Source organism: Zerene cesonia, chromosome 28 (assembly GCF_012273895.1).
Source record: "Zerene cesonia ecotype Mississippi chromosome 28, Zerene_cesonia_1.1, whole genome shotgun sequence".
Classification (NCBI taxonomy): domain Eukaryota; kingdom Metazoa; phylum Arthropoda; class Insecta; order Lepidoptera; family Pieridae; genus Zerene; species Zerene cesonia.
The window spans coordinates 5,969,570-5,991,935 of NC_052129.1; the positions used below are offsets into that span (position 1 = coordinate 5,969,570).

At 33.7% G+C, this 22,366-nt stretch overlaps 1 protein-coding gene across 2 annotated transcripts in view; it reads right to left on the minus strand.

The window, feature by feature from the left end:
* Positions 1-6,889: 6,889 nt before the first annotated feature.
* The window catches only part of LOC119837621 (solute carrier family 41 member 2-like), a 73,916-nt gene continuing 58,439 nt past the window's right edge, over positions 6,890-22,366 (minus strand). For both annotated transcript variants that reach the window (XM_038363301.1, XM_038363300.1), the window contains exons 4-12: positions 17,386-17,490; positions 15,776-15,842; positions 12,680-12,792; positions 12,209-12,353; positions 11,130-11,276; positions 10,394-10,541; positions 9,895-10,100; positions 9,537-9,685; positions 6,890-8,824 (exon numbers count right to left, since the gene is read on the minus strand). In XM_038363301.1, the coding sequence (XP_038219229.1) occupies positions 8,627-8,824; positions 9,537-9,685; positions 9,895-10,100; positions 10,394-10,541; positions 11,130-11,276; positions 12,209-12,353; positions 12,680-12,792; positions 15,776-15,842; positions 17,386-17,490 (1,278 nt within the window). In that variant the 3' untranslated portion in view covers positions 6,890-8,626. The remainder of the gene's footprint in view (positions 8,825-9,536; positions 9,686-9,894; positions 10,101-10,393; positions 10,542-11,129; positions 11,277-12,208; positions 12,354-12,679; positions 12,793-15,775; positions 15,843-17,385; positions 17,491-22,366) is intronic.

Consider the following 22,366-nt stretch of genomic DNA (forward strand, 5'->3'; position numbering starts at 1 on the left):
ATGCACTATTGTAACCGTGTATTGTTAGTTGCCCAGTATAATAAGAGCCGCACCCAGTTATCATTTGTTCGCGAAACTGGGTCCTCAGTGCGCGGGGGTTCGATGTTGACGGCTCTTCTTACACTGGTTGTTGATTTTAATAGAATGCTATCTCGTAAATGCCAGTATCGAAGTGTTAAGGCGCTTCTACATTATCAAACTGCTCTTTTTTATAAGAGTAATAAAGAAATTCCGCATATAGTTTCTGAATTCACTTGATTTTCAACTTTAATACTTACAAAATAAAATTTCTTATACAATATGAAATAAATACAATATTATTTAGGTAACTATTATAGCTATATATGTCAGCGTAAAATTGTAAACATCGGAAGATTACAATTTGTCGAAATTTGTGATATGTAACTACTGATTACATGCATTTAATTATGAGTTAAGCATTATTTTTCGGTATATAGTCTATTTATTTGAAAACGTTATATCGTGAATTGGGCATTGGATAAGCTAGGTACAGATAAATGTATTTAAAATTACTCAGAAACCCAATAAATATTACATACGTTTTTTTCTTGTATAAGTATTTAGTATAACTCAACATCGAGTATGAGGAGATTAAAAATCCACCTCCAAAACCCTTGTCTATTCGCGTGGATCTCTCGATTCGCAACCTGGCTTGGGAAATATTTTTAGGTAGGTGTATTATAACTACTAGCTGCGCCCCGCGGTTTCACCCTCGTAAGTCTTTATCCCGAAGGGATATCGGGATAAAAAGTTACCTACGTATTATTCCAGTTGTCCAGCTATCTACGTACCAAATTTCATTGGAATCGGTTCAGCAGTTTTTGCGCGAAAGAGTAACAAACATCCATATATACATACATACTTACAAATTTACGTGTTTATAATATTAGTAGGATTTGAAAAATTATTTCGACGGTATGTATTTTATTTAATTATGTTATTCATAGCACACATACAAATTTTGACAAAAACAGGACATAAGATGGGTGGGTTTATTACTCAGTATCGATTTCTTCCAAGCATCCAGTGTCAAGCAGACATTGATACAATTGTTAATATCGTTAGAAAGCTACATTTTTAGCGCCATGCACCTCATTTCATCCATAGTATCATAAACATTTTTCAATTTTTCAACCGACTTCGAAAAAGGAGATGGTTCTCATATTGACTGAATTTTTTCGTGACCTTTGATTATAACTTTGGACTGGGTGAAATAACTTTGTTTTTTTTTTTTAATTTAATGTTTAAAAGTTGATGCCTTCCGCCCTATTTACCGTGACGATAATCCTTTCTTATAATCTTTTATAAATTCCCTTCTTGTTCTATGTCTAGTATTTGATAAAACGGAATTAAAACGTATACTATAAGTCATGACCTCTGACATTTCGTGTCTAACGGGTCAACAGCCAGCCCTCGAGTAAAATGTTATGTAAACCCACAATGATACAGTTTTATACTTTGAAACTTATATTTTCGGAGATTTTTAAGTAATCTTGTTATAAAAATAGGTCATTTAAAGATTTTACTTTCCACTAACAATATCAAAAACTCTTTAAGTGTTATATTTTTGCATCATAGGTGTTAAAAAATTAATGGTTTTTTTAAAAAATTAAGAGTTTTTAATATTCTACCGAGCTAGTCGTTTCGCCTGATGGCCGCTTGTCTGCTTTAAGGGGTAAAGGATAAAGAATTGACAACGGGAATAAAGGGAACGACGGGAGGGAGAGGGAAAAGGCTGGAAAATGGATGAAATTATTTGTTTTTAATGTATCTCTAATTATTTTCAGTACAGTGGTGATACTTGATTCATAATATCGAACTAAATAGGTTTTTTAAATAGAAGAGTCATTATGTAAGTACTTGTACATGTTTATGGTCAAATCATGAAAAGTATTTGGGATTGTGGGATTTTTTTTTTATGACACAGTTGGCAATGGAGCTGGTGGGACGCCTGACGGTACCTGCCTACCACCGCCCATGAACATTTAGAGAGGCATAAGGTCCATTACCGACCTTATACCTCTACAAATGGATTGCCGACTTTAAATTGGGAAGGGATTAAGAAAGGATTGGCGAGAGGAATAAAGGAAAGGACTGGGAAGGGGAAGGAAAAGGATATAAGGATATGGGTGGGATAACATGGGATATGGGATTTGGGATATTTTTTCCGACCAACAATCGATCTTAATATATATATATATATATATATTTCTTATCCTTTTTACATAGGCGTACACTTTATTGGCAAAGTTAAACTAATAATGAGGGCTAATTTTATATTTCTTGAATGGTATTTTCATTAAAACTGAAATAATTTATGTACATACATAACTAATGAGTGGTTTTGTTGGACTGGAAAAATGGAAATCAACTCAATTCTATTCTACTTTTTGACTGATTTTATGCTGTTAATATTACATTTCATTATGAAATGGATATTGATTATTCAACTAAAACGAAATAAATAATATTTAATGCCCGTATAACATATTGGTTAGTTTCTGGATATAAGATTATTTTATATTAACTAGAGATACTTTTTGTGAATTGATTATTTCTTGATGGGTTTTAATTTTTGTTTTATTGTTGTTTTCGGCCGAGCTTAAGAACTATGGAGGTATTTAGGATGCGAAAACATATAAAACTTACCCGTGTCTTTGCTCAATTTTGTATGGAAGCTAGCTACCAATTACAGTCATTTCATTTAATTAATTTTCTGTTACGAATATTTTTAATCTGTTTCATACGAACAAGGTAATTTTTTAGTGTAATGGAATTTAAAGATATCTAAACCTCTTTTTGTTTTCTCTACTAAAATAATAGAAATATAAGTATAAAGTATGATTACATTTATTTAAATTAAAACAAGAAATTTATATAGAATTAGTAACATATTTTACATTAAATCAAAAAGTAAATTCGGAATTTTTAAACGGAATTTTTAAACATTGTTTTACTTAAAAATGGAAAAATTATGTTTTTATTCAACACATTCTGTAGATTAACTAAGTTTTAGCTATCTGCTGTATTTGGATTGGCCATACTTAATGCGGTCAGGGTAATGTTTTATATAATTGAAATTAATCGATTTCTTTCTAAAAAAATGTCTACTAAATTGCGTTTTTTTACCTAATAATAATATGGAGTAATAATAATATGGAGTATAAGTCGGATTTAGGATAGGTATGTGATATGTGAACATAATTTCGTATGTGTAATATCAATCAGTCTAGATAAAATACTATCATTAACTTTTTCATTGAAAAGCCAGCCTGGCCCCGGCTCGGCACGCCCCGTCACCAGACCTGTCTCAAGTTTAAGGAAGAAAATAACCCAGTGATTGTCATGAACAATAGTCTAATTGAATCGCTAGGCCAAATAGTGAGGTTACAGTATGTCAGAATCAAGGATACTTTAAAAATATCCATTCTACTTCACGCTACAAGTCACAGCCAATAGACCGCCAGCGACATCTCTCGGAAATTTTCCAACAGCATTCCTGAACTAAATTTACACCTAGGCCATGAAAATATTGACTTGTAATCGTGTTTTCAATGAGCTTTCTGTTTGCTATATTACTGTGATATGTTATCGAAGAGGGATTGCGAGTGCGGACGCTGGGCTGCGTGCGAGGTGTGCGGGGTCCCTGAAAGTGGGCGATTAGCTAGCTCGATTTAAATATATCTTACATAAACTGTTGTCACAGACACTCCCAACGGCCGTATCGATCGAACGGACCCCAAATCAATCCACAGTTACATAACTGCCCGCCATGCGAATACCGCCCGTAAGCTAAAGAGGTAACATGCACAATGACTATTTCGGAGTTGCGCCGGCGGCGTCGCAACCTTGAATTGAGAACGCACCTTTAATTTTAGCCGGATAACCTAGATTCGGCAACCATTTCGAGCGCGATCGATATTCGCATGCGCGGCTGCTCGGGGCGTGTGGACTCGTCCCCGGTTCGCGAGGTACTGACTGCTGCGAGGCAGCGCCGCCACCGCGCAGGCGCTCTGCCGCCCGATTGATCCGCGAACAGGTGTTGGAGCAGGATCTGCTGATGAGGCCGCCCATAGCCTGCTGCTCGTCCAACTTCCACCTCCGTGCCTTAAGGTGCTTTGAAGCTAGCTGATGTACAGGTGTCCAGGTTAGCTGGATCGTGGTCTACATCTAGGGTTAGATGTTGTAGTGATATTTTGTGTCTAGGTCGCAAATAGTGCGTCCGTATATAGGTTATGTCTGTTTTTGACTGCCAAAAATCCTAATATCTCCAACAGAACCATGTCTATTCTTTTTGGTTGTGTTATAAACCTTTTGTTTAAAAAAGAAGGGGCCTCAGTGCGATGAATGATAATGGATAAAAGATCTAAGAATAAACAGAAATAATTGTTGGACTATATCAGCTCTGAGTGGTATAATTATTTATTCAACTTTTCGTAAAAGCTTGATTAAAGGCAAAATTTATTGCGGAAGCAGGCGTTTGAAAAAACCAATACAATATAATATAATTCAGACATACAGCGCCATCTAGTTAATAACTAGTAAATTAGGAAAATTAAGTAGCTTTAAGAGCCGCGTACATTGTACATAAAGTAAATAAATGTCTTTGAGACAATAGAGTATACATAAAGAACATTTGAATATAATAATAATTAAGCAATATGAAACTTTTAGCTGGGTTCAATAATTGAAAATTTTAAATAGTTACAAGAAAATAAAACAATTCGATCATGAGGCCACTCTGTGGCGACACGGCCTGATTATTCCAATAGGCTTTGAATTCAATATGTATTAATATATATTCATTCTATTGAATTAAATATATGTTTTATAGGTTAAAGTTGTGTTACATGTGACCTGGGAACTTAATTCAAATCTCTAATTCAAAATTGAGAATAACTTTTGTTTGGTATTCAAATGAGCTTTTTATATATGAATGAATTTCACACCAATTTATTAATCAACATTACATATTCCTACTAATCCCTACTAATATTATAAATGCGATTACTGTCTGTCTATTCCCCTCTTTTATATGCCTAAGCCACTGAGTCGATTTGAGTGAAATCATAAGGGAACGGACACTATGTGGGGTGAGCCTGTCTCTTTTCCGTTAGTGTGGGGGTGACGCCAAACATAAAGAGGCAGAAAATCTAAATTTCGTTCGTACTTGCCATCGGCTAAACCACACCGTAAAATGCTCAAAGAAAATGTGATATTGTGTTACTCAACAGTTGCATTGTAATAATTTATAATGCCGTGGGACTATATAACAATTTGAGCATTATTTTTCTCATTTGTAATTTGAAAATTATACGAAAATATGCTGCGTCATTAAACTCTACAGAAAGATTAATGGTTTTTTAACCGTCGTTATAAATACGTCACCTACCGGCACCATTAATTTTGCAGTTTTTGTTAATCTGTCGCAGTGGTACAGTGGTTACATGCTGGTTTCTAGGGACCAGATTCGACAAGTTCAATCCTTTCTAATACAACACTGAAGTGTATTTGTTCGTCGTTCTTTTACGTCGCAATAGTGTGATTATATGATTTGATTTTTGTATTTGGAGATATCTAGGCTAAAGTTAAATAGGCTATTTTTTACCGCGGTGGAATCATATGTTTCCCGTGGGAATCTCCATCGGGCGAAGCCGCGACAAGCAAGCTATTTTTGGTATATCATTATTAAGTGGTTCAATTCTTTATTTCAAGCTTGTAAATGTCTATTAAATTAAATAAAAAATGGGATTAAGTTAGAGTTTTGAGTCGCTCACACAAGCACTAGATAAAAAGTAGATATTGTATGTAATATTTATAGGTATAAAGTAACACATTACTATTTTTGGAGACAATAACCATAGATAAGATCATAAGATCACTTTACTCTATGTATAACGTAGGCACCTAAGGTTATGTTACCCTCTATTCCTATAACATCCGCGCGGGCTAGTGACCTGTACCTAAGACATCTATGTAATCTGTAGCCTACTTCAGCCACCAGTCTCTAACAACGTTACCCTCTGTCTTATCTGTATATTTTGACGTGACAACGTCTTAAATTAGGTTGCGGCTCGGAGTCACTCATGAAAAAGTGTAACGCCCGGTAACGTTACGAAGAGTCACCGAACTATGATCGGTCTGCCGCGCGCGCAGCACTAGAGAATTAGGCGCATTGAATCGGCGCGTGCTTGTGTCTCTGTCTCTGTCTTTTTAGTAAACAAAATATATTTTCTATAGTTAAAATTTGTGCAATTCTTATTTTCATTCAATTCCTTGTTCCTATTGTGCAATTTAATAATATTCATATCAATAAATATTCTACCGAGAAAAAGACGTTGTCACGTAAAATCTTCGCCCGTAAAACCGACTTTACAGGCAACCATTTTTTAGTTTTTGGTATCTACCAATGTTGTGAGGACTGAATTATGATTTTATTATTATTATTATTATAGATAATATTGTTATTTTTTGAATAGTCTTTTTATCGAGCAAGGCATTATAACGTCACTAAATAGCTTTTGCCAGTGGCTTCGCCCGCGCGGTCGCAGAAAGTTAACCGATGCCATACATTTCACATTTGAATATAGCGCCATCTCTCGGATTTTATAAATTTCGGAGTGTAACAAATTTCAATTTCTCATTCGAATTGCGCTTCATAATGGACTTCCCCATCGGTTAACCGCGCTAAAAGTAGGCTATGTCACTTAACTGCTTCCTAACTCCAGACATAAAAATTAAACGATAAAAATAGCTTTGTTGCAACCTGACAGAAGGACCAACAGACACACTTTGGCATTTGTAATTTTAGCATAGGAAGAATCTATAACGTGGCGAGTTAAAATAAAATGAAACTACCGAAATACGGGAGAAATTTTATTTACTTAAAAAATAAATTTGTACATAAAACAATTAATATTAGTCCATAGTTTGAGTCTTAACAAATAGCATTAGCAGTTTCAGTGAAGTGGGTACAAAACAAAAATTCATCAAACCATCCGATTTTATTGAACGATAATTTACTATTTAAACCATCTACAATGTACTAATGGCATTTACCTACAGACTACATAACAATTATAACTATATACAATTAAAATCTCATATATCACATCATTCATTCAAAAAATATACCTTAAACACTACACCGTCACTCTTGTGACAGTTTTCGTCGTAATTTTATATAAGACACCATTTTTTTAATACAAAATAACCAGTTCGAATGTTTTACTTTAGATCCATCTATTGGATAGTATAATAACTATACTTTGAATGTATGCTGACTGGATAGACTAATCTTTAACGACATGTCCAAAATAAGACAATTTCTATATGGTTGTGTGCGTGATAGCTGTGTATACACACTTGCGACATAAATAAGTCTGTGTGCGTGGACAAAGCGAGAGACTTCCAGCCAATAGTTTGTTCATACTATTTTCGACGCGTTAAGAACTAAAGTCTTTCAAGGCAGGTAAATTCCTGTTAATTTAACAAGAAAATTAAGTAGTAACTAACTGCATTCGTAAATAAGCTTGACATGAAAAAAAAAATTGAAAAACACAAAATAATTGAGTGTCTTGGTAGTCTTACAATCTACTCGATTACTATTCTGTTACATCAGAATTTAATAAACTTTACATAAATTTCGTTTACATAGTAACTGTTCGGAGGTAGTTGGAAATAAATGGGTCCAATATTATAAACACGGTTCGAGAGATCGCAACTTCATTATAATCATCCGCACACACGATTTAACACTTTATGGCTAATTGAATATGGTATAAGTCATATCGACGGCAATAATTTATCATTAGACACCTTAATACTATCAATTGCATTATTGTACTGTTTTGTCTAAACTAACGCTAGGTAAAAACTAATTACAAGCAACACCGCGGTAGTCGATCGTAACTAAGTTGTCATTAAGAACATGATGCATAATATAACCCTAAACATAATAATTTCTGGAAGAAAAATGAGTGAAGTTATATTTATAAAAAAATTTACATGGTTCGTTTATTCCTAACATGATTTTTAGACGGCAAAACACGAACCATCGCGAGCGCATAAAATAACGGAATGTGTAATATCAATACGTAATTTCATTAAAAATATAAGAGAGTCCAAATGTAAAAAAATAATAAGGTTCGATTCATTTAAATCCATTTTATCGTCCGCTTCAACACAAATTCGTTGATCGATCATTAATATATATAATTGCATTTGATCACACCATCGGCAAATATCACAGATGTAGCCATACGAGAGCGGACATCTTTACGGTCTACGTAAAAATATTCAGCGCCCGGCGCAGCGAGCGCGCCCCTATACAAATTGGCACTAATCATTAATCGATTTAACAATATAAACATACAATAATACTGTGATGTTACCGGTTAACGATTCGTATAGAACGCAACTGCGGCGATCGAAATTCAACGTCGTAAACTCGAATACAATAAACCTTTGGTATTCAAATACTACACGGGCTGATCTAAAGCGCCGAAGCGGGTTGAAGCCGTGGAATCTCAGTAGAAACTCGAGTCGGCGCGAGTCGATCAGCCGGGGTCGTTAAAGCGTTGTCCTACGGGGCACGGCGCGCGAGCTATGTGCCGGCGCCGGGCACGTTGTTGCCGTACTGCAGACCGAACATGGACAGGATGACGAAGGCCAGCCCGAGGAACACGGAGCCGAGCAGGTCGCCGCACGCCGTCAGGTACGGGATGGCCGCGTTGTCGGGGTCCTTCTTCCGTTTCCACATGAAGTGGATGAGGATGTACGCTAGGTACAGCAACACCATTACCTGAAAAAAACACGAATGAGTTACGCTTTTATGACTTACCACTGTACATTTTATATTTTAAGCTATATCGTTTTAGGACCGGGTGGTTAATAGGGTAGTAAATATTATGACGATTCAGAAGCGCTTCTATAAGAAGTCTAATTGAATCAATAAATGTTTGGAGCTTGAGTTTTATTTTGACGCGTACATAAATTAATCTATTGGTGCTATGCTATGTCAAATTACACGAAGATTCACTTTATTGCTTCTATTTAAGCTTTAATTAAAGGATGGGGTTGTGTAGTGATGAAAATTTAACATTTTATTATACCTTCTTGATCATGACTAAATAACTGTACGTATAGGCAAAGAATCGTGAAAAACATGTATTCAGCAGTTGTAAAAAATACAAGAGCGCTTATCAAAAGTAATTATTTTATACACGTGTGTTAATTCAATGCTATCTACGAAAACGATCATCAGTATAATGCGTTGTATCACTACAGTGGAAAGAAATTCCACAATTATCTACCTGCATGTATATTTAAATAGCCCTTCAACATATCACTATGATACATTTATATCTTTCTTTTCGTATCTGAATTCAGATTTGTGAAATCTATATTTTATCGCGAAACGTTTAGTGGAACACGTTTATCAGTCATGGAGTGGGAAGGCTTAATTCCTACTATTTGGTGATGCTCATCCAAAAGTAAAGTATGCTGATATTCACCTGAATGACGCTACACGCCACGTAGGTGATGCCAAAGGACACTTGTATGGAGACGAAGCCCTGGTAGACGAAGTCTGCCACAATCATAAACACGATCTGGCCGCACACGGCCAGCGCCAGCAACATGCGCGCCACCTTCGCTGCCGGAGCTAGAAATAAGTATAAGTAGTATTTATTTATTTATTTATTTATTTATACTCAAAAATATGTCAGAAAGGTTTTCCTTCAAAACGGAAATAGATATATTTAGTATGCCTTGGCTTGGTTTAATGCCAACGGGAGATGACAATGACATAAAAAAAAACTTTCTGCAAGTAGGGCCACTTGAAGTGGTCCTGTTTGTACAAGGCGCACTCACTTCCATAGAAGAGCGTCCGCCAGGGCCACTCGATGATGCGCGTGCGCTCGGGCAGCACGCCGGGGATGGCGGTCTGGTGCAGCTGCGTGGCGAGCCGCGACGACTGCACGCATACCAGGTTGCCGCCGATGCCGTTCACGATCGGCTGGAACACCTCGTAGCCCGGGTACCGGTCCACCGCCTGGTCGAGCACTATGCCACCGATGCTATAATGATGTTAGAGAGGTTATTTTACAATTCAAAACGAACTCGAACAATTTTTTTCTAATTCTAAATTATTGTCCTGAGCGAAGAAAATTAGGGAACAGTATCAAAGGTGCTATATAACAATTCATCTAGGTAATACTTTTCATAGCCTAGTAGTCGCAAGACTATATTCATATATGATTTAATTACACAATAAACAACCACAGAGAGTTGTACCAGAGAGTTGTAAACAATTTATTTAATCGACCTTAGACATGATGAAAAAACCAACCAAAATGTCAAAGCAACTTACCCGCTAATAAACAGCGCCGAGATGACCGGCGTCCAGCCCGTGGTCAACACCTTCTTGGTGTACTTGTTTCTCCACACAATGAACACCCAGATCGGCAGCAGGCAGTAGTACACGCACAGCAACGTGATCGGCTGCCAGAGAGATGTTTCTGGAAGAATATGTATGCTTATTAAGTCCCGCATGGTAATTATTTAGATAAATTGAATCGACACGTTTTCCAAGTTACTGTTAATATCTTGCTGGCAACTCTATGTGTTTTAGATTTGATACTGCATTGAAAAGTTCACGATTGCGGAGCGACAACACTTAATATAATGCTCAACAAAGTATAAGGAATAAGGCTTTATATGACTATATGTGATAATACGGTTTAAAAAATTGGGTATATCACTAGATAAATGTGGCTTACAGGTAAAAGAAGTTTGTGTTTCTTCAAATTTTATTTCTGTGTAGTATCTACTTTTACATTAAGATATTTTTATTAATTAACACAACAAAATGTATCTTATCTAGAAGACTAGAAGATAGGATTGCACGGATACTGTTAATTTTTACAAATGACATCATTAATTATATTGTCTTCAATCGTTTTATCACGAATCAGACAACGTGATCATTAATTATCATATATTGTATGAACTGATCAGTCTTTTAAAAAAAGAACCCGTAAGCACTCAAAATCGGATAATCATTTTTAAGTAAAAGATCAAAGGTACAATTATTGATGACAGCTTACTTATTTGCTCGAACATGTACTGCGCAGTGACAGCGAGCACGGAGTTGCTGACGATGTCGCCGATAGATGCCGCTAGCGGCGTCGCCACGTTGTCGGGGTTCACTTTGAACTTCTGCGACCCGAATATCACCATGACCATCACGAAATCTGAAGAGGATAATTAGAGATTCAGATTTTTTTTTAATGAAAAGCTCTTAATTCATTTATTTCTTTTATTCCATTGTAATTTAATTACAAAAACTACAGCCACTTTCGGAATGATGTTGTAGATAAAAATTTATATAAAAAGTGTTCAGTTCCTTCATCCACTAACGGGTTTTATTTATAATGAGGCGCTAAATATCTTCCGTTTCATTTTATTATTATGAACGATAGTTAAGTACTTTTTTCTAAATTTACCTACACAACGCTACCTACTATCATAAATAAGACATATTTAATAACAACGTTCAATATCTTATACCTTTAAACGAGCAATTCTTGTATATATATATATATATATATATATATATATATATATATATATATATATATATATATATATATATATATATATATATATATATATATATATATATATATATATATATATATATATATATATATATATATAATTGGGATCTCGGAATCGGCTCCAACGATTTTCATGAAATTTAGTATATAGGGGTTTTCGAGGGCGATAAATTGATCTAGCTAGGAATTTTTTTTAGAAAATGTCATATTCGTGTTTTATTCGTGTTTTTTTTTCCCTGACATCTATTGGTGAATAGTAATACTATTTTGCTTCGTAGACAGCTGGACAACTGAAATAATGTCATATTCGTGTTTTTTTTCCTGACATCTATTGGTGAATAATAATACTATTCGCTTCGTAGATAGCTGGACAACTGAAATAACACAGGCACTTTTTATACCGATATTCCTACGGGATACGGACTTACGCGGTTTCAACCGCGGGTCACAGCTAGTGAAATTTATAAAAGCAATAATGCTAAAGAGCGCACCAAAATAAGTGCACAACAATCACAAAACGTTACGCCCTAACGCAGATACAAAAGCAGTGTAACATCCAAACTCACCAAGCACAAAGCAGGTGGTGGTAGCTGTGAAGATGGCGGAGGAGATCAACAGCAGCACGTAGTTGCCGTTGAAGGCGCGGTCGGTGATGGAGTTGACAACTATCGCGAACATAGACACCACAGTGGCGGCGACAATCGCTTGCACCTGTCAGACATACATCGAAACGTCACCTAAAAATATTTATCGATAGTTTGACAGCTTCTGAATATAAAAGTGAATAAACAAAAACAATTGTTCTGTTTATCTCAATTGCCGGTTAAAAATACAGTAATTGTTAATAAGTATCATCATAATTGGTTCACCGAACATGCAGCATCAAGGAGTATTTTAAGAAAGTCAGATTTAGTTGCCCTTTTTAGTCCTTTTGCAGGGATATAGGGATTCTATAGATGTAGTATTTATATATTTTAAGAGATGGTTAATATTGCGCATTTGCATTAATCTGAAATCTAAATCTAAAAGCGAGTTACCTGAACTAATGATATGTTCCCAACGACCATTGATATGACTTCTCGTGGAGACTCCATGTTGCCAAGGTTCGCCTGCGTCGACAACCGCGATGCGAGGCACATGTCCAAATTACCTGGAATAATGAAATCACACTGTTAATAATTATTTTAATGTTTCAGTGACAGGGAATTGTCATTTTGTTAGTCACTAAACTTCTCCTAAACAGCTGGACCGATTTTATTAGAAAAGTAGGAAAAGTATTGAAGTGTATTCGAAAATAATATCGATTTATGATTAGAACGCGAGCGATAAAAACTCATTTACCTTTCTATCAAGCTATCCATTGCAATCATAAATATCCAGCTTCGCTTATATTACAAAAACTAAAGCTTGTTTATATAATAGGAGTGTGGATCAGTTATGTTTATGTATCGGCTTCGTCACAGAAAGGATCAAATTATTTAAACATCTCGTATAACTTCACAATGGCCGCTAGTATTTATGTAATTGTACCAAGTAGGTAATGAATGGTGCATATGCTAGAAGACAAATTTATCATCACTCTATGTGTCAGTGAATTTCATAGAATATCAAATATATGTGACCAAGCACAGATCCTTGGTGCACCCTTCATAAGTGACAGCTAAACAAATATCAACTAAGCTGTAAATACTGGCAAAGTACTTCCTTCTGTATTTTAAATGATAATAACCAAGTGCTAGTCTAGTGACATTACTTTCAGACACTGTAATTAGCACTGCTTTAAGACGTCTTAATAACGCCGCTAATCCTGACAAGGTTTCCCTAATGTATGGATATATAGGTGATTGATATAGATTATATGTCATATATACGTAGCACGGGCGAAGCCTTCATTTACACTAAGTCAATGAAAACCTTCCCTGGCCTATTATTACAAAAAATGCACGTCATTGAAGGCAATGTCAGTGAATTCAGCAATTACTTGTTATCGTTTTATTCAAACATTGTGTTTGGATGTCATTTTGAAATGCCAAACGGTTGCATTTGTTTTCGGAAAGTACAACGCAAACTTGCAGTTATCGCGCGATAAAACTGTATATTTAATGTAAAACATTGAAATAACATTATCACAAGCACTATTGTACATAAATTATTTATTTTAAGATAGTTGTTTAATATACATGCGTGTTTGTTTTGTACATTTATTCACTGTATGAAGAAAAAAACCCAAATAAAATCTAAAGAGAACCAGATTAATTTTTATGAAAAATAGTCCTTATTTCTATTAAGGTACAGTGTTTTTTTCCTGTAAGTCTAAACATTCCAATTACTTAAATTACGTGTTAGCTACTAAATCATTACTAGAACATTCCATTCCTAAGGTTCTAGTTAAAACATCTGTCTAAAAGTACGTCGGATGTCGTCCATTATAGAAATTATATTGCGCTTAGCGCACCACTCATTCTAAATACAACAATATCGTCGCCATTTTACATGTAATTTAAAATGGCGAAGATATAATTGTAATAAATAATTGAATAATTGAATACTAAACTTCGCGAAAATAATTCGGGTCGTTTCCGAAATTCAGATATATATAAAAGAAACGCTCGCGCAAGTTCTTAGATGCATAAATAAATTAAATAATTGCATAGGAATCTTAAGAATCAGTCTGTTATACATGTTATACTGTTGTTTGATACATAATGCAATCTAAATAGTCAGCAGATATAAAAATAAATAAATATTAATTGGTGAAATGATACAAATAAGCCCTTTTTCATATATTCTTTATCATAATAAGGCATTTACATTTTAAAAATTTTCACGAATTGACTCCACTCAAAACTGTCATTCTCAATATTATAAACCGATGCTTAATCTCAATAAAATCTCGTTAATTATTACATTTTAAATCCATCAGAGAGTAGATAAATTGATCATAAATAATTTATATTAATCAATAAGTTCATACAATCGCATCCTATTCCTCATGATCAATAGACTGACTTTTTGTTTCGCAGTTTAATAGTCGTATTGTTAGCGGACAAAAACGTGTATAATCATTGTGCGATGGTAGCATTCGATTGTGCTGTGTCCACATCTGAGCTCTACAGAAACGAAAGAAAAAAAAAAAGAAAATACAAAGTTAAATAGTTAAGCTATAAAAATATCTACGTCATATGGAATAGCTATTATTGTTAAATCGTACATTCTAGGGGTATTCAAGCGTAGCGAAAACAGGTACCTCCTAGAGAGTCGCGCTTACTTACAATTTTAAGGTTTAGTTTTTTGTCAAATTTCAAACTTCGTGTTTTACTTCAGCGAGAATCCATTAGGTTTTTTTTTAATATTAAATTCTTATTTTTAATGAGTAATTGTAAATTTCTATATATACTAATCGTGGAAGGGATTTGCATTGTTAAAACATAGGACAGTTGCTAGTCATTTGATATTTATAATAACATAACTAGCGATCCGGATCTCCCCGTGGTACATGTATAGCCGTGAAAGAATTTTTGAAATGGGTCCATTAGACCCTGGGATAAGCGCGTTCAAACAAACAAACTCTCTCTTCCTCTCAGCTTTATACTATTAGTGTGAAGATTATATCATACCGGAGATGCGCTCTCAACTTAACAACGTGACAATTACATAGCAAATTGCACAGTAATATCTGAGTAATGACAGATTTTTATCGCGAACATGAGCGGAGATGATTTTTACGATCGCGTTACAGTCATGTCTTATTGTCTCGTCAATTCAGCGGTTTTCATGACGTAAGACTGAAAGCAATAATTTTTATAGCAATCTTTCATTAGGTACAGTAAAACAATATGTCAATACGAAAACAAACGGATCATTTAAATGATGCTTACTTCATAGATAAGAAACCATGATTTAATGACGGCAAAATCAAAATATTACTTTTCACTGGATTGCAATGACAGCGGTCGGTCATTATTTATTATTACAATTATTAAATTTTGAAAATATAGGAATAAGAAGGTATCGAATTAAAATTATTTAATTACAAAAAAAAAATTAACTCAAGCTAGTTAAATGTTAACTAATTGGAACGCTGATTGACAAAACCATTGCTATAAACGGATCAGAAGGATAAAAAAAATTACCTTTCAGGCCTGACAGCGCGGGAACTAAAACAAAGATGGCCGACACTTCAATGAAAACTTCCCAGTCCTGTAACAACAATACAATTCATTTAATTAGCATACTAAATATAAGACAATATGCAATTAAAGTATTGTAATATGTAGGTAAATAAATAATATATATAATAATAATTATTTTAGAGCATTAGTCTTAACAATCCCTCATTAACGGATTGTATTCTTTTTATTTCTGTGAAAGACGTTAAAAGTTTATTTGCTCAATTTTGTTGTACAGAAATAATGTTATATACATAGACATATAAGAATGACATTGCGTTGGGAAATCTTCAATCAGAATTGGAATCTAGATAGATAATCGCTTAGATATGAAAATAATAAGCAATACTATATGTGCACTGTAACGATAGGCATCTTGCAATCGGAAATTGATCAAGACACCAGTTTACACAGATTAGTCAATTAAAGAGATGCATTAACTTACAAATACTAATAGACATCTAGCATTTTTTAAAACTTTTGGATGTGTTCTGTTTAAGCGTATCTGTCAGCTAAAATGCCAAATAAAGTACGAAAAGAAAATGATCAGATTATGGGACAATTTCACCACATTCTCATACAGTTGGTGTGGTTGGAATTGTCCCATGATAAAAACTAGCGATTCATGACAAAAACTAGCGAATACATAGATTATGAGCCTATCAAACAGTGAAAGGATTTTTGCAATTGGCATATATCTTGACATTATCGTTTTATCAAAAAAAACTCTTCAGCTTAATGTTATTGGTATATATTTAAAAGTTTACGCCGTATTTTTGTTAAAAGCTAATAAATTAACAAAATCTATTGTACTTGAATAATATTTGATAAACATTTACTTTGATACATGCTTTTTTACCCAACTTCAACAAAGTCGAGGCGTGTAGCAACTTCTAGTATGCATACATACGAACAATGGAATAAAACAAAGGAAACACACTATACCTACATACATGCATAATACTTGATCGATTACCCATATTAAAATAATGTCGCATTTTATCAGAAATAATTGTTTTCATTGTTTCTATAAATATCCATAATCTTCTTAGCGACGATAACAATCTATAATTACGAATATAATATTATATTGACAAGCAAATATTTGGTGAAACTCAGAAATAACACAAGTAGGTATTTCTAACTTAAAACTCTGTTTCCTTTTCCTAACCTGTCCCAGTTCATTCCTTCTTTCCAATTCCCTAACCCCATAAAAGTGGGCAGCGCATTTGCAGAGGCACTACCCATTTGAATATTCATGGGCGGTGGTGAACGCTTATCATCAGACGAACCACCAACTCAGTTGCCCGCTATGACATAAAAAATGCAAATAGAAAATACATATAGCGACCTAGTTCCATAGAATCTAGATAAATCATACAGTTGTACGCTTTTGATCCGGTAAAGGCCGAAATATTTCGCCAGTGTTCACAATTCAGTAATAATAAATAATACATAGAATGAAAACAACAATGAAACATCGGCGCGTGTCGGTCAGAGACGTCCAATTTGCTATTACAAAGGGTGTTATATACAACACCTGTCACATACTCCGCCTGGGGCACTGAACTTACCCGTACTGTCCCCAAAACAAGACCAGCTCCGATGGTGCCACATCCAGCTATGAAGAAGGGGACGGCCACTTGCATCAGCGTATTCCACCATCTTTCCTCTTTCTTCTGTGAAAGAAAAACAACAATTAATTACTTTGACTTGGCAAAAGTTTGAGGAATTTGCATATAAATTAATGTATAATATACTTTTTTGACAAAACTATTTCTTCGTCAACACAGGAAATATAAAATACTTTATTTCGTCGTCAACTAATACATTTGTTTTTGGCCTCTATCGTGCTTCGTACCTAGGACTATAATATATAACTTTATCACTGCATAGAATAAAACAAAGTCACTTTGTCTGTCCCTATGTCCTGTCCTATGTATTCTTAAATCTTTAAAACTACGTAACGGATATTTGATGGGATTTTTTTATAGATAGAGTGAATCAAGACGAAGGTATACATAATAACATTTATTAAACTACCACATTTATTAAAACCACGAACAAAGGCTAGTAGCATATAAAGCCTACAAAATGCCATCATAAAAATGCAATGCATAACATATTTTTACTTACATAATTTGTAAATTCAAACGTAATAATTAAAAATATTTCAAACATAACTATTGAGTTATTTCAATTGTTTTGAACGAAGCACGTGAAACATTTACATTACTGATTGAAAAATAACCATAATATACATTTTAATCCGAACATTCACAATGTAATTACATTTTACGAGAACTCGTGAATAATACTAAACTTCGAAATAGACTAAAAAGTAAATGACACACAAGTTAATACAAAATATATTTAATTATACAAAATATCCCTCTTCGATAAAATAAATTTGGCGCCAAAAGTCGGCCAATCTGCACGATAGACATTCATGAAGCATCCAAATCATTTAATCTTAAATCCATCTGTTCGAGCTTATAAAATCAAATACACGTTAAAAACATGACCCACTTTTTAGAGCAGTCATTCAAGAGGTAGTTAAATAAAAGGTCATTATTTTTTTTTAATCTTTTAAATGCGCCTTGTATTTTTCTTATTATATAATCTACAAAACAATTAATATATGTGAATTACGTTTTATATACGTATGTCAAACATCGATTCAAATCTTACTTAGTCTTAATATGTTTTCTAATACATTTTGTGTCTAAATTACTAATAATCACATCTAGATAAGATAAGAATACTTAAGAACACATATTTTGCATTAAGTATCAATGTTGTTTTATTTTAGTTAATATATTAGTTGACGATAACAACGATCTGATACAAAGTAGAAAAAAAAATCTTAAAATTCATTATATTTTAGGGGGACTGCCTATTTTAAATTCTATCCTACTTATAAAATAAACATAAATGATTTCGTAGATGTTTGTTTGTTTATCACATAAAAACGGTGATTAAGGATGGATTTTCGCACAGGCGATAACGATTGCCCACATAACCATACCTTTAGGCCGCTTTTTTATTTATCAGTTCCTTTTTGTTTTATTAAATTGTTACATTAAATTGTCTCTAAGCTACTTAAACAAAAACCAGAATGAATGAATACAATAATAATTAAAAATATCCATTAGCTACCATGTTCAATAGCTAAAACATCATACAGAATTTGCTGTACGGATTTCAATGAATTTCCCCACGCAGACAGTTGACAAAGGGAAAGCTATTGTTAAGACAAAGCTATTTTCTTTGTTACTTTTAATCAACTGTCAATCATTTTCTGTGTTCAAACGAATTATGACTCATTTGAACTATGAACACATTATGCGGAAAGCCCTGCAATCAAAGTACCGTCAACAAACAAAGTACTTGTTTAAACAAAAACATTTCAATTAAGAACCGTAAATAAGAAATAGACGATATTATATTTATAACAAACAATGCAATATGATAAGACAGATAACATTTTTTACATGTCTATTAAACTTTCTATATATCTACGTAGTATTTTCATTAAGTCGAAGTTGAAAATAATTCGCATGTGCTTTACGCCGTTATTACTGAAAATTTTTATTTGAAATACATTGTGAATATATAAAAAAACAAATTGATCGATCGTTGCCGATTCTACACATACTATATAATACCAATACGTAAATAATACATAATTCGCTTCACTGATAACTGTTATCGATGCATATTTCCTGAGAAATATAATTTTCCTTCATATACAATCTCGAAATGATGTGTTTCAATCATATCTGAAAAATGTTTTAATATTATGATATTATGCCATGAGAAAATTGTTTATAAGAATTATTTTTTAAATATTTTTAAAACATTATTTTCTTATTAAGCAAAATAAAAAAAAATCCACTGCAATCATATTTACTTGCTCAACTATAGGAAAATGGCTTCGTTACCCGGATAAATATGAGTTATATATATAAAAAAATATATACACATAAAACTGAAATTGTCAATGGCGTGAAATAAAGCGTAATCAACTAAAAAAAAGCTATAAAACGGTTTCAAGTATAACAATATAGCAAATAATATATATTAAATGAAAAACATTTTTTTACGTTTATTATGTCTCTAACCTATAGTAGGTTATTAATTCAATTAACCTCCAACGAGAGTGAATGAGATACCTTTCACACTTGCATTAATATTTATATGTGTACATAAAATAAATTTCAATAACTCACATTTTACTTTATTAAGTACGATAGACAACCGTTTTCCAATTGATGTATTAAGTTGAATAGTAAATAATTTATATAACCAGTACATTTAAAGTTTAAATTGCATGCTTTTATGTGCATTCATATACTTCACAGTACTGCATTGTCATTATATATGAGATCATGTATATTGATATAATATTTTCAAACAAAATCATATAAATACTACGTATTATATCTGTAAAGAATATAAGAACCAATTAAATGTATTAAAAATATTTTATATGTAACAACGGGTAACTGAGTTGGTGGTTCGCCTGATGGTAAGCGTCCTACACCGCCCATGAACATTCGCAGAGTTAGGGCCGCTGCAAATGCGTTGGACGCATTTAACGGTATAGGATAAGGAAAGAATTGACGACGGACATGAAGTCATGGACTAGGATGGGTGAGGAAAAGGATACGGGCTTTCGGCTTCCCCACTCACCGAACGAAACACGCTACCATTTCACCTCGGTCTACCCACACTCAAACTACCCAAATCGATATAAATAATTTTAAATTCCTCGTGATTTCCTCTAAGGACTTTTCATTGACTTATTTGACTCTTCATTTTATTGAATTTATCCTCCTCATTGAGACTTGACCAATATTGACAATTAATACGACACTAATGACTTGACAAGTCAATGAAATTTCATTGTTTATTTTTAAAATTGTATTTACACTATAGCATTTTCTTGCAACAGATTAATAATTTTATCTTTGCTATTCTTAGGAGTTAACATAAAACGATCCTATCCTACTTCCTACCCTATCCCATCCTAATATCCTACTAATCCTACTAGTCCTACTATCCTACTAATATTATAAATGCGTAAGTTTGTAAGAATGTGTGTGTGTTTGTTGCTCTTTAACGCAAAAACTACTGAACCGATTGCAATGAAATTTGGTACGTAGACAGCTGGACAACTGGAATAACATATAGGCAACTTCAACTGGACAACTGGAATAACATATAGGCAAATTCTTTCGGTTTCATGTGCCTAAGGGGCACCCCACGCCATCTATTGAGATGATTAAGAACCATCACAACCAATACGAAACATTATTTCAATGATTACAATATTGTATCGATGGAACGCGGCCTTTGTTAAATTTTAATTTTTAGTTTTATAGCATTGAAATGCTTTATAAATTAGAAATTTTGAAAGAATAGAAAAAATTTGATCACGAGGCAGATGCTATAAAACTAAAAATTAAAAATATAGGCAAATTTTTAGCCCGATATTCCTACGGGATACGGATTTACGCGGGTGAAACCGCGGGGCGCAGCTAGTGTTTCTATAAGTTTTGAAGGAACTCTAAAGTTATTGCTATATTGAAGTAAAAAATTAACTTATTGCGTAGCTGTATAAAAAGGCGATCGATTAAACTAATTCATTCCATCAACGTTATGGAGAGCGGCTGTGACGTACTTCCGTGAATATCGGTCTTTATGTCTATTTTCCTTGGTTTTTACAGTCACACTGTTTGTATTATCTTAATTTGTTAGTTGCTTGATACCAATTCTATGAAGGCGGTGAGAAAGCATTTGTTAAATGTGAATAGCGTAAAATGTCGTACCTTTGATATATCTATCACTAATTTACCTTTATGCAATGTAATTGAATATGATCCGGAGGGCTGGCCGTGACGTCTTAAAGCAATATTAATTCCAGCGTGATAAAGTGATGGCGTTAGACATAGTCATAGTAAGTTTGTTAATCTTTTAAATATAATTAATTTAAGAGGCATGTGTAAAAATATGAGTTTTTAGAAAATTGTACATTGATTTTAAAGTGCCAATCTTATTCTAAAAAGCTTAACAGACATGTTTTTAAATCTAATTGTTACCAACAATAAACTACGCACCCTGTTTCGTTTGTCCGTAAGTATATCGATACTCGCCCATACAATGATATAAGTAAAAAGGTTTAAATATAGAAAACACTCGATCTTCAAAAACAGCACACTAACATAACTTATTATTGGAATATCACACACGATTACGATTAGGCATCCAAGTAAGGATCCATCATCCAACTATCGTGAGTGAAAAAGAGACAAAGTCAATTCCGACTTTTAGCCATAGCGCTTTCTACTTGTCTACACAACTAGCTGTTGCCCGCAGCTTCGCCCGTGCGTTTATCAAAATCCTTTCTTAGCGGATGCCTACGTCATAACATCTATCTGCATGCCAAATTTTAGCCCGATCCGTCCATTGGTTTGGGCTGTGCGTTGTTAGATCACTATGTCAGTCAGTCACCTTTGAGTTATATATATTTAGAATTAAACTAAAATATTA